The sequence below is a fragment of the Bombus impatiens genome, unplaced genomic scaffold (assembly GCF_000188095.3).
Source record: "Bombus impatiens unplaced genomic scaffold, BIMP_2.2 scf_1445, whole genome shotgun sequence".
NCBI lineage: Eukaryota > Metazoa > Arthropoda > Insecta > Hymenoptera > Apidae > Bombus > Bombus impatiens.
In genome coordinates, this window is record NT_177864.1 from 693,091 (window position 1) to 705,051 (window position 11,961).

The 11,961-nt window shown below is 42.8% G+C and overlaps 1 protein-coding gene across 7 annotated transcripts in view; it reads right to left on the reverse strand.

The window, feature by feature from the left end:
• Window positions 1–2,973: 2,973 nt before the first annotated feature.
• The window catches only part of LOC100743083 (phosphatidylinositol 3-kinase regulatory subunit gamma), a 31,707-nt gene continuing 22,719 nt past the window's right edge, over window positions 2,974–11,961 (reverse strand). For 4 of the 7 annotated variants that reach the window (XM_033324066.1, XM_012392461.3, XM_012392459.3 and 1 more), the window contains 11 exons: window positions 11,799–11,961; window positions 11,413–11,511; window positions 7,954–8,139; window positions 7,714–7,842; window positions 7,412–7,619; window positions 7,097–7,330; window positions 6,687–7,011; window positions 6,343–6,590; window positions 6,093–6,269; window positions 5,767–6,021; window positions 2,974–5,676 (listed from right to left, as the gene is read on the reverse strand). In XM_033324066.1, the coding sequence (XP_033179957.1) occupies window positions 5,379–5,676; window positions 5,767–6,021; window positions 6,093–6,269; window positions 6,343–6,590; window positions 6,687–7,011; window positions 7,097–7,330; window positions 7,412–7,619; window positions 7,714–7,842; window positions 7,954–8,139; window positions 11,413–11,511; window positions 11,799–11,961 (2,322 nt within the window). In that variant the 3' untranslated portion in view covers window positions 2,974–5,378. The remainder of the gene's footprint in view (window positions 5,677–5,766; window positions 6,022–6,092; window positions 6,270–6,342; window positions 6,591–6,686; window positions 7,012–7,096; window positions 7,331–7,411; window positions 7,620–7,713; window positions 7,843–7,953; window positions 8,140–11,412; window positions 11,512–11,798) is intronic. The other 3 variants (XM_024371605.2, XM_012392462.3, XR_001102715.3) reach the window with 2 other exon arrangements.

The window sequence follows — 11,961 nt, forward strand, 5'->3', positions numbered from 1 at the left end:
TATATATATATATATATATATATATATATATATATATATATATATATATATATATATATATATATATATATATATATATATATATATATATATATATATATATATATATATATATATATATATATATATATATATATATATATATATATATATATATATATATATATATATATATATATATATATATATATATATATATATATATATATATATATATATATATATATATATATATATATATATATATATATATATATATATATATATATATATATATATATATATATATATATATATATATATATATATATATATATATATATATATATATATATATATATATATATATATATATATATATATATATATATATATATATATATATATATATATATATATATATATATATATATATATATATATATATATATATATATATATATATATATATTGATATATATATATATAAAAGAGCCTCACCACCATAGCTCGGATATATTTCTATGTACATCGTGATGTGACACGTGTTTTGTATCGGACAATCAGCGTTGCCTGACTCTCTTTTTTTATTATGCCATAAAATCTCAAACGAGGACTCGTCCCCTTTTCGAAAAATACAAAAGGACACCGCGAGAGATCAACGTCTCGCGGTCGATCGTGATCGAGTCTACGTGAAAAATCGACTCGGATAGATCGGATATAGCCCACTCCGTACAGTGGATTAAATACGATCGAGGTAAATCAAGTCCAAACGACAAATACTTGGAATGATTCGGTCTCGTCCTGTTTCGTTCATAGTTGCAAACATAATTTCCTTTCGTTGACCCGGTAAATTCCCTCGCCACTACGATAACCACTGAATATTTGAATTTTCCCCGATCTCCCAGTTCGTTCCGTATTCGTTCTATACACAGAGTATTTGTTGCACTTAATTTACCCCGACCTTGGTTTCACCTGCGCGCGAGCATCTCGCGTTCTTTCTTAATCTTATTCGCCTCCATCGATGCTCCAAATAAACCGCCTGCGATCCAATCTATCGACGTAAACGCGTGCACACGACGAAAGAAAGAAAGGATCGGTCAAGACAAGCCAATAACGTTTTTCGAATATGGGCGCGTGAAAATTGAAACGATTCCAGTCGATGTTGCGCAGCCGTTCGCGATCACGTTCCGATCGAGCGATGCCAAAGCGTATTTCGCTCGGCCTTAAAAATAGAAACGTCTTCGGTCGCGCTTATTAATCGTCGGCGCTTGTCACAGACAAACGCGCACGTTATTACAAAAAGATGCCTGGTCTTTCCCTGGAAAAATTGTTGAACGTGTGTGTGTGCGTGTGCACGCGTGCACGTTGCCTTTCATCGACGATATTCGAAAACGCACGAGCCTTGCGGATCTCGCGTTCCACGATGCGCGTCGTTCCTCGTGGAAAACGCGATCGTCAAGGTTTACGTACCTTCGAATGGTACACCACGATGCTACGATATAATATATGTATATACACATATGTATACAACATACGCACGAATATATTATAAATAATCAATTAAAGGTTTGTTTTCAAAGTAAGTAAAAATATATAGATATATAATATATATAATATATATATGTTCATATATTTTTTTCCATTTTTCTCAAATCATTCTCCTCTTTTTCATCATACTTCCACGACATATACTCTTTCGCCAACGAATGTATCTTTTTTTTCTTTTTTATGTTTTTTTTTCTTCTTCCTCTTTATCTCTAACTCACTGTTTGTATTTCGCGCACAAGGGCATGCATCTGCGCGCACTTTGTTTACGTGTGTTTATATGTATTTGATAATGTACGATGGTCGCGTGTGTGTAGTCGTGTACTTTTAACTTGTGTGGATTGCGTTACTCCTGCTCCTGAGAAAGGACGACGAGAGCGAGTCGCGAGAAACCCGATGGATCCCGTTGGAACAAGCAACCGGTCTGTGTTCTCCCAAACTCGAGAACCAACTACAAAAAGAGCGGTAATGGTCGTGGGTTTCGAAGATCTCTCTCTCTCTCTCTCTCTCTCTCTCTCTCTCTCTCTCTCTCTCTCTCTCTCTCTCTCTCTCTCTCTCTCTCTCTCTCTCTCTCTCTCTCTCTCTCTCTCTCTCTCTCTCTCTCTCTCTCTCTCTCTCTCTCTCTCTCTCTCTCTCTCTCTCTCTCTCTCTCTCTCTCTCTCTCTCTCTCTCTCTCTCTCTCTCTCTCTCTCTCTCTCTCTCTCTCTCTCTCTCTCTCTCTCTCTCTACGCGCGTATCTTTTATTTCTATTTGAAGATTTCAACGAGGATTCGACGATTCGGATATTCCAGTGAATGTTCAACGCGGATCTCGAACTCGTCGCCGTTACAGCTGGTTATACCACGTAAAAGCTACGCTTCCCGTCATCGGATTGCACGTTTCCGTCTGCTTCGCTGTCATTAATTATTCGAGGCAAGTCGTGGCTTTCTTTACCATTCTAATCGGCCATTTGAAATTATAATTACATGTTTAATTCCGCCGTCGATTCTATCGTAGCTCTTCCTTCTTCCTATCGACGGTATAAACGTTGTCTTCGAGTTTCTTCTCTTAGTGTTTCTTTCTATCTTTCACAGTCGTGCAGAATGATAAACATAAAGACCTATGTTAGAATCGACGAAACACGTCGAACGATAAACGGATTAAAATGCAAAGGAAACTATCGACTTCCGAAAGCAAAACGTTCAATGACTTGAATAATCGAAACGTCGAAGAAGCGGGCGACCCGGTGACGATGCGATTGAACAACGATCGAATACTGCACCTGTACGCGATTGGACGATCACGGAATCTACAATATATAAGCCTATCAGCGCCAGGGCACTTAATTTGTTTCTCTCGTATAAAAAACCTAAGCTACCTAAATCTACGTAATTCGAAGCCTTTAGGATGAGCAACGAGCCTTTCTCTTCTTTAAACAGTCTGTTTTCCCCCCTTCTGTCGCTTGCGTCTTTGTCCATCTATCTTGCCTATCCTCGAAATTCATCATCCTACACGGAACAAACGAACGACCAAGAAAAGAAAAAAGAAAAGAGAAGAAAAAAAATTGAAGCTCGTCGCTGCTTTCAACTCTTTCAAGCTCGAGATCGTTTCTCGCTCGTTGATCGATCCATTATATTATATCGGTTCAGTTTTCTTTTGACTATACGGTAGCGAGAATCACGCGGGAAGAAACGAGAACGGGAAGAATCGTCGTTTTCGACTCAAGTGACCGCTACAAGTCGTGAAACCATTGTTCGCGTGTATCGCCCTCGATACACTTTTACGATTACGGACCGCAATGTAATACGTAAAATTTCTCGAGTATCGATTCAATCGCGACCGGTTCAACTGTGATTCTTCTCGTTGCCGTGCCAACCAACGAGACTACCGTTACCTTTTGAGATCATTCAAAGAGCACAATGAGCTTTGACATTTAAGAGCGAGAAAGAGATCGACCCTGTTCCACGTTTACGAGAACATCGCGTTCTGCGTGCATAGATTTTACCGGTATTCGGTGCAATGGGAATACGGATAAAATCAAATGAAAACGACGTCTCGTGACGTTTCAGGGACTGCAATACACCGAGTCGAATAGAGAAAAGAGCGCGACGAGACTCGTAAGACTCTCGACACGACGCACAGAAAGGAAGTACCGAACGTAAGAAAATGTTACAATTAATAAAATCACCATTAGCTTCTGCACATTCCGTCGCAATATAATTCTACCTATATTCGTCGAAATCGACGCGCGTATTAAACCAACGATCACACGCTTCGTAAACCTTAAAGGGAAAAAACAAGTAGTGATAGAGAAGAAAAGCGAATTGCAAAAATCAATTGGAAAATTATAGACACGGTATAATATATATGCATACATATATATGTATATACATATACATATATATATATCCTTTCTCGGCAATCCGAAATCACAGACAATATGTTTAACTTTTCGAAAAACGATTTCCCTTTCTCTCTCTCCCACTCGCGCTCTCTCTCTCTCTCTCTCTCTCTCTCTCTCTCTTTCTCTCTCACTCACTCTCCCTTAGCACACACACGTGTTTCGACACGCGTAGTAGCCTATACAGATCTGGCACAGCACTTGAAATCTAACATATATATATAAAAAAGTTCCCGCGCATCCGTGAAAAACTTTGTTTTTGTTTTTTTTTTTTCTTTTTTCCTTTTCGTTGTAATGAAGTTCGTAAGCAACGCGGGCGGGCACGTTTCAAATGGAAAATCGATCGGAAGTAGCGTGGATCGAAATATCCGAAAACCAGCCTCGTCGTCCAGTTGTTCAACCGTGATTGATGCTACTTTAGTATATCACTACCAAAAACATTCCGTAAGCATCCAAAAGGCTCAGTTATATGTTCTATGCGACGCGTTCTAATTATATATTCTAATATCACTGTTGTAGATCTTATACTTTGTGAATCGTATTCACGATAAACGATGCCCGCGCGTATCGCGTACCGCGCGTTACACAAACGGAGGTCTGGGAAATATTCACAAAAAATTATCGAAGAAGTCAGAAGTACAGCGGTCTACGAAATGTGTTGTGTTTATTCGTTAGCCCCGAGAAGAACGGATGCGTTCATCAACCTTAGATTAGTATCAAATTTTTACGAAATGCAACTACCCTGATTACCAATCGAAACTGCGAGTAGTTTGAGCGTGGTCAGACTTATGTTTCGTTCTGCTCTATCGTATTTGTTTCTTCCATCAAATTGCCTGTAAGACTAGATATATGCCTCTGTTACTCTGACGTATTCGATCGAATAAGTGCATCTTGAAAAATGCAACGTATCACGTTCCAACACCCAAACGATTCTCCCTATATCGAAGATACAAACTGACAACAAAAGATTATTTCTCAGTACTCAGGGTCTCGCAAGCTTGCTCAAGTAAATTTTTTCAGTCGATCATCCATAAGATCTATCAAAAAGGTCTGCAAACCCCGAGAGAATAGTAAAATCTATGCAGTGCGGTCCTGTAGACCGAAACAATTATTTGCTGCGCCACGGTAACATACGTATATAATTACATTATAAACTATAGCTTCTGAGAGTTGCTACCGCTACCAATGTTTCTCCCTTCGTTATGGATACCACTGTACTTTGTTTAAGGAAGCGTTTACCTCCGACCTATAAAAGTGGAACGATCAATTATCGCGTCTTGTTTTTCCCTAGATAATACCACCGTACCGATTAAAACGAATAGAAATTTCACAGGGCCCTCCTCGAAATACCATTTGTCATCACCTCGTTAATTTCCAATTTCTAAATCACACCTCGACGCTAATCTCGGAAACATTCATGCACACGTACATCCTAATTAATTCTGTAATTCTATTGATCGACACACCAGCATTACGTGTGCGTCATGTAATGTTGATTTTCGAGGGGACGTGTTAGCTGTAATTGGTTTTGCGTGTGCATTTTCATCTGTAACTGCATTTGTTGAGCCTGCAACTGCGACAATGCAGCGGGCGAGGCAAAAGCTGGATAAGCCAGAGTCGTGTTAAGACTCTCATTGTGTTCCTCCAGGGAATTCTGTGCGTAATGTAGCACCAAATGTTTCAAGCTCTTGTGGATGTTGTACGGTTCAGCGAATCCAAAACCACGTTCGGTACCATATATTATGCAATGATTCACTGTACCGTTACACCTGTAACGAATAAAAAATCGATTGCAATCTGTCTATGTCGTCAACGTTGATAAAAAGAAATTCAAAAAAAGAAACGATTAATATACATACATGATGGAAAGTGCGTATTGTCCTGTTCTTGATGTTCGAATAAGGAAAGTACCATCTGGCCTCTCAGCGAGTATCCGATCGGCGTCGGACCGAGAACATTCGAGATATAGCCAAGTCGTTTCGTCGGAATGGACTTCAAGATCCACTTCTTGAAGATCTCCGTACACCAAGTCACCCAACAAAGGATTCGACAACGAATGATTTAGCACGAGTTGGCTTATTTTATTCTGTTTCATACCGTTCTTTTTCAACCATCTATAACACGATAATAAAACAATATTAAACCGTAAATGGACACGTAACGGTCAAAAGATCAGTATACGTACATTAGATGTTTATCCCTTTGACGTACGAGTTGCAATAGCTCAGGTTTCAATTTGTGCATTTCTCTTTCCAGAGTTCTATTGTAGGCGATCTGTTCCTTCAAACTGCAGTCCAACAGCTCCCTGCTATCTTCTAAGGATTTCAGTCTTCGTTTTAACAACTCGGCATTTTCAGTTAATCTATAAACATAGTCGGCAAATTTGCATACACGATCGGAGGTGCATGGGAACGTAACTATTAACAAAAACTCACGTTGATATTTCATGCGGTTGAGCTTCTTTCTGAAATTTCTCTTGCAATTTCATTTGATCCTCGAACATTTTGATAGCCTCCGAAAAAGCTTCTAACGCTTGCCGTTTCAACTGGACCTCGAAAGACGTTCTATTGTACAATTCCGAAAGTTCTCTATACTCTTTCAACGCGTCGGTTATCTCTTTATCAAGTTCTACATATTTCTGTGCAACGTTCGCCATGTCCGTTGTACTTGCAATTTCATCGTCCTAATCGAAACAAAAGGCTCGTGTAATTCGTATTACAAACTAAATTTATACTAAAACTGTCATGATCAAACACGATGAAATTTCTGCAAAAATTACCTGTTGAAACCGGGATATAGGGTACAACAGTTTAATGTCCAGCGTGGAATTATACTGCGTCAAAGAACAATTCCTGTAATGATCCACCAGCTCGATAACCGAATGAAAGTTATACGGCTCCGAGAAGCCATATTTTCCGTTCCGTTGACAAATCTTGATAAGCTTGTTGGTCCCACCTTTACGCAACGTCAGTGTGTATTCCCCACCCTTCGAAGACGCATCGCGTACTAGGAAAGTGCCATCCGGCGAATCAATCATCTTCTCGTTCACTTCGTCCCTCGTGATATCTCCCCAATACCATTCAGCCTCCTGAAGCGTGCGTGGCCTTCTCGAAACAAAACATACAGCGAACTATAGTAACCAGAAATACAACGATTGTATAGGGTGCGTAAAAATAAACGGTCGTTTACCTGTGGGGTTGCTGCTGAGACTCCTTGCTTTCCGAGACTGACACCGTTCGGTCCATCGAATTATCCTCGTCGAGAACGGAGAACGGATCTAAAACTGGAAACTGCGGCCTCGAAACTTTTCGCGGTGGTAATTGCGGTGGGCTCGCAAATTGAGGCAGTCTCTCGTTCCAATCACCATGCAACAACAACACCTCCACTATTCGTATATGCGCCTCGATATTATGTACTATTTGTCTGCAAAACGAACGACCGGTTATTAATGAATTTGACCAGAGAATATGTCAAAGCGATTACGTCAATCTTAAGCGCGCTTACACGATCCGTTCCCAAGGAGGTCTAACAAAAATATGACACAGCACTTGTATAAGGATTGTGGGAGGTTCCGTGTAACCCCTTCCGTGTTGTAATTGACAGATACGACAGAAATGAGCCATCAAGTGAAACAAAGTACTACGGTGATGATCTGGAAGTTCTGAAACGAGCTGTCCCAGGCGTGCTGCACACTGCTCATCGTTTTTCGTATCTGTATAATAAAAGAGGAATTAGACAGACGTGATCTGCACGATCCATGATTTAAATAAAGCGTTATTACTTTGATGCCCGCTTACGATACTCACTGGATGCTTCTATAAATCTGTCGTAAAACTGTACAGGAATCACAGGATCTGGCAACTCTCGTAGAAATTTTTTCAATACGCTCGCTACGCATTGAGCACTATACGAACTTAGATCAGCGTTACACACATCTGAAAAGTCAATGACGAACGTGACTACTCGAACATCAACGATATTAACACGCGATCATCTCAGAATCAACATAATCCCCGCCGTGGCAGCTGGAAATAAACAGAATTTACCTTCGTTTAATTTTTGCCGCAGTTCCAAAGTTTGCTCGTTGGGAGGACTACTGTGGTAGACTTTGTACAAATCCAGCGTGCTGTCCTCGAATGCCTTCTCCTCCAAGACACTAGTGCATCGTTCCACCAACAGCGGAGCCGAGCGCGAGGAGATGTCGAATTGCGAACACAGGCCAAGACCGAATACTGTAAACGATAAATTGCTAGTTGCAGACCGTGTTGAATAAGAATCGATACCGTTTCGAGTAACGAGAACAAAAAAGGTTACTTTTCACCGTCTCGAGTTCGTCCTTTACCGAACAGCCGGGCATAGCAACAGGGTATTTAAAAAATTGTACGCCCATACGATCTAGCAGCATCAAATCGTACCCTGGCGACGTTCAAATGAAAAAGGAAAAAAGAGAAAGAGGAAAAAAAAAAAGAAGCACGAAGCTCTACCTTTCACTGTTCTATTTATTACCGCGGCCTCTAAGTCTAAGAAACTTGGTCGCTTCCTCCGCGCGAGCCTCTGTATGCGCGCGTGAGAATTTTTCAACCAGCGGCCGATAATAAAACTTTCATTTGTTCGATACATACGCGATATCTCTGGTTTGTGCGTTAGCTAAACGGTCGCGTGACCTCCTTGACTGTAAACGATACGAGTATCGCACACGATCGTCTCTATCCGGCGATAGTTCTGGAAATGAACGACGTCGACGTGGGCAATGATGTGGACAATGATGCGGACAACGAGAACGAGAACGAGAACATGGACGAATACAAGGAGGAGAATGAGAACGATGCCGGAAGGATTTCGCGGGACTCGAAAGCGATGCGAATCGGAGTAACGCGCGTGTCAAAGAGAAGAGGAACGAAACGAAAAAAATGGAAACAGGTGCACGTGGAAGAGATACACTGTCCGAGTCGTTAACCCAGCCGCTACAGGGGAAATAATCGCGGAGCTAAATTAATTGGTCGTATAAATTATTATTCGTGGCGGGGAACGCTCGCAACGAAGTTGGAAATGCCGGCGAGGGAGGAGAAAGAGCGTTTGCTTCGCGAGGGAGCCGCGAGTTTGCCGACATCTGCAAGAGATTCGTCCGTTTTTATGGACATGCTGGTAAGAAAAAATTCCTGACATCTCACAGACGCATTCCAGACGACCAGAGACGAGAGACACGTAAAATCGTAAAGAAGCCGGGCAGAGCTCATGGCGAGGGAACGCGCGTTTCAAGGAAGCGGTGACTCCGATTCTCGCTTTTTCTTCCATTCGGTACGATCGGATGAAAATAATCGGGTCAAAGGGGAGCGTATGCGTGTACGTTTCTGGAATTACGTAATCTCGTTGTTGCTTCGCCGAAACATTCCACCAAGTATTTTCTGCGTGGTCGAAAAGGCTAATAGCCAGGTACCAGATTCTACGCGTCCTTCGATCGCCATTTCGGTGTGCCCTAGCCTTTCCAGTCTCGATACGCGATCGACCAGATCTCTATTCTATTCGATGGTTATATTCTGATTCCTTATCTGCGCGAGAATGCGACTCAAAGCTCGGCCGCGGTCGTATTTTCGAACGAGCCGCGCGACTCGAAGCGACTTATCGTCGATACCGCATACACCACTTGTACAATCAAAGGCGTGTACGCATGCATTATAAGAAGGAGACCAAGAAATAGAGAAAGAGAGACGAAACGCCAGAGAAGAGAGGGGGTGGTAGGGAGGAAGAGAGAGAGGGGGGAGGAGTGGGAGAGATAGTGGAGGGGGGAGAGGGAGGAAAAGAAGGTGAAGGAGGATGAGACAGAGGAGGAGGAGAAGACTGAGAGAATTTCACACAGGAGAGGTAGGAGGGGAAGGAGAAACAAATTTATTTTTACGACCGCGTTAGCGACATTTTGTTTCTTCACGAGTAGCCTATCTTTCTCTCTGCAGGCTCGAGGCGAGAGAGACGCCAGAGAAAAGTTGGAATTAAAAGGCATGCGACGATATTCGCTGTATATAAGGTACGAATCGAAGGTGGCACGTCGTTGGATGGAGGTCAATACGGAAATTCGATATTCGTCACGGTTGTTCGACCGGGCCTGGACAATCGGTTGACTGGTCACGGGGTCCCCGAAGGAAAGCTGCAATATCGGCGAACGGCGAGCGTATCAGCGAGCATACCAGGGAACGCGCGACCGGCGCCATAGAATTCGAAACGAGGACGTTCCAATTTTACGAGCAGTACGTGGAAATGCTTTTATTGTCAGGCCCGGCCGCTCGCGATTCTTCCACGTTCCTCCTTCGGTAAAACGCCGTGCAACCTCTCTGTCTCTTTCTGTCTCTGTCTGTCTGTCTGTTTGTCTCTCTCTCTCTCTCTCTCTCTCTCTCTCTCTCTCTCTTTCTCTCGGCGCTCGAACTCTTGCAAGCACGACCAGTTTCTAACGAAACAACTGCGTTCATATATCGCACTTTGCGCGTGCGAATTTCATAAATAATGCGACCACGCGGAGACTTCGTCCCGCGGCTCTGACCATTGGCGCCGTTCGCGATTCCCTGCCACTCTCCATATATAGTAGTTGCGCATCGCGTGGACAACGCGCGACGCGACCGACAACTTAATGAAACTACCACTACCACTCCTTCTTGGTCGAACAACCGACACGCATTTACAAGCCCAAGAGTGCGCGTGAAGTTCGGAGGACGATACCGATACGTACCCGTACCCAGTCATGCCGCTCGCTCGGTTTTATCTATCATGTGGCCGTCCGCTCGTGCTCGATGACGATTCCGAGAGTAGCCACGGAATTTCTCGGAAAACCGTCTACCTTCTCGCGAATGCGTAAACGCGCGTAGACGAACCACGTGTCCGTCAACTTTCATCGTCCGTAGGCGTCGAACTCGGTATGAAAGCGACGATAATGCTCTCTCTCTCTCTCTCTCTCTCTTTCTCTCTCTCTCTCTCTCTCTCTCTCTTTCTCTCTCTCTCTCTCTCTCTCTCTCTTTCTCTCTCTCTCTCTCTCTCTCTCTCTTTCTCTCTCTCTCTCTCTCTCTCTCTCTCTCGCGGTCAAATTCGAGGAAAAGAAAAGAGCATAGAGGAAAGAACGCGACCGATGAAATAACATTTTCTCCCCTCCCATAACCTGGTCACCAGCGATTTCAATCGAAAGACGCATGAATATTTAGTTATTCAGATATTAGAACGACAAGTAATGCGCCACATCGTATGTCCTTGCTACAAACTTCATAATCGACTCCGGCGCGCGATTGCAAAGCAGTTCCAGCGTCAGCGAACACGTTTCTGATGCAATCCGGGATAGTCAACTAAAAGACATCTGAATTTTTAAATTGTTTCCGTGTTCCGTCCATTAACGTAACGAAGAAGTAATGGGCGTGTTATGACCAAGCCGTACCAATGTCACATTACGAAACTGGAAGCTGGCACACGCGTGTGCATGCGTTGTACACAACGTACGCGCGATCACGCTCTCTGTACACGCCACTTACCTGGAGTAAATCTATGGCTACGGTTTTCCGAGTCGACTGGTATGCAGTTGGAGGGTAAACCCGTTGCTGTACAAGTCCTGTGAGCTACCAGGCCGCAATCTATCGCATAAGAAAAATAACACGATTACGATACAAGTAGGTCAGACGATGGAAAACACGATTAAATTCCAAAACTTTAATGGACAAATCTTTGTGTCAGCGCAGCGCCTCGTTGTCTCGAAACGTCGATAGATACTGATTCGTCGACCATCCCACGATACGCGACAGCTCCAACTAAGCGCAATCGCGTGAAGCAAAAAAAGCGAGAGGAAAAAAAGGAAAGGTTTAAGAAACGCTATCTCGATATAGATTATCAGGCCATCGATGTATCGATGCTTCACACGTACCTAGACAGAGAAAGCCTTGGTGTAGCAGGCCCCTCAGGTATTTATGGCACTTATCGCACTTCTCCAACACGCTAAAGCTCTGAGGCATGAGGGTGTGCGGCGAATTGCCGGTGGCTACGGTGCCGCTACCACCGGTGATCGCCTCGTTGACCACGGTACCGGA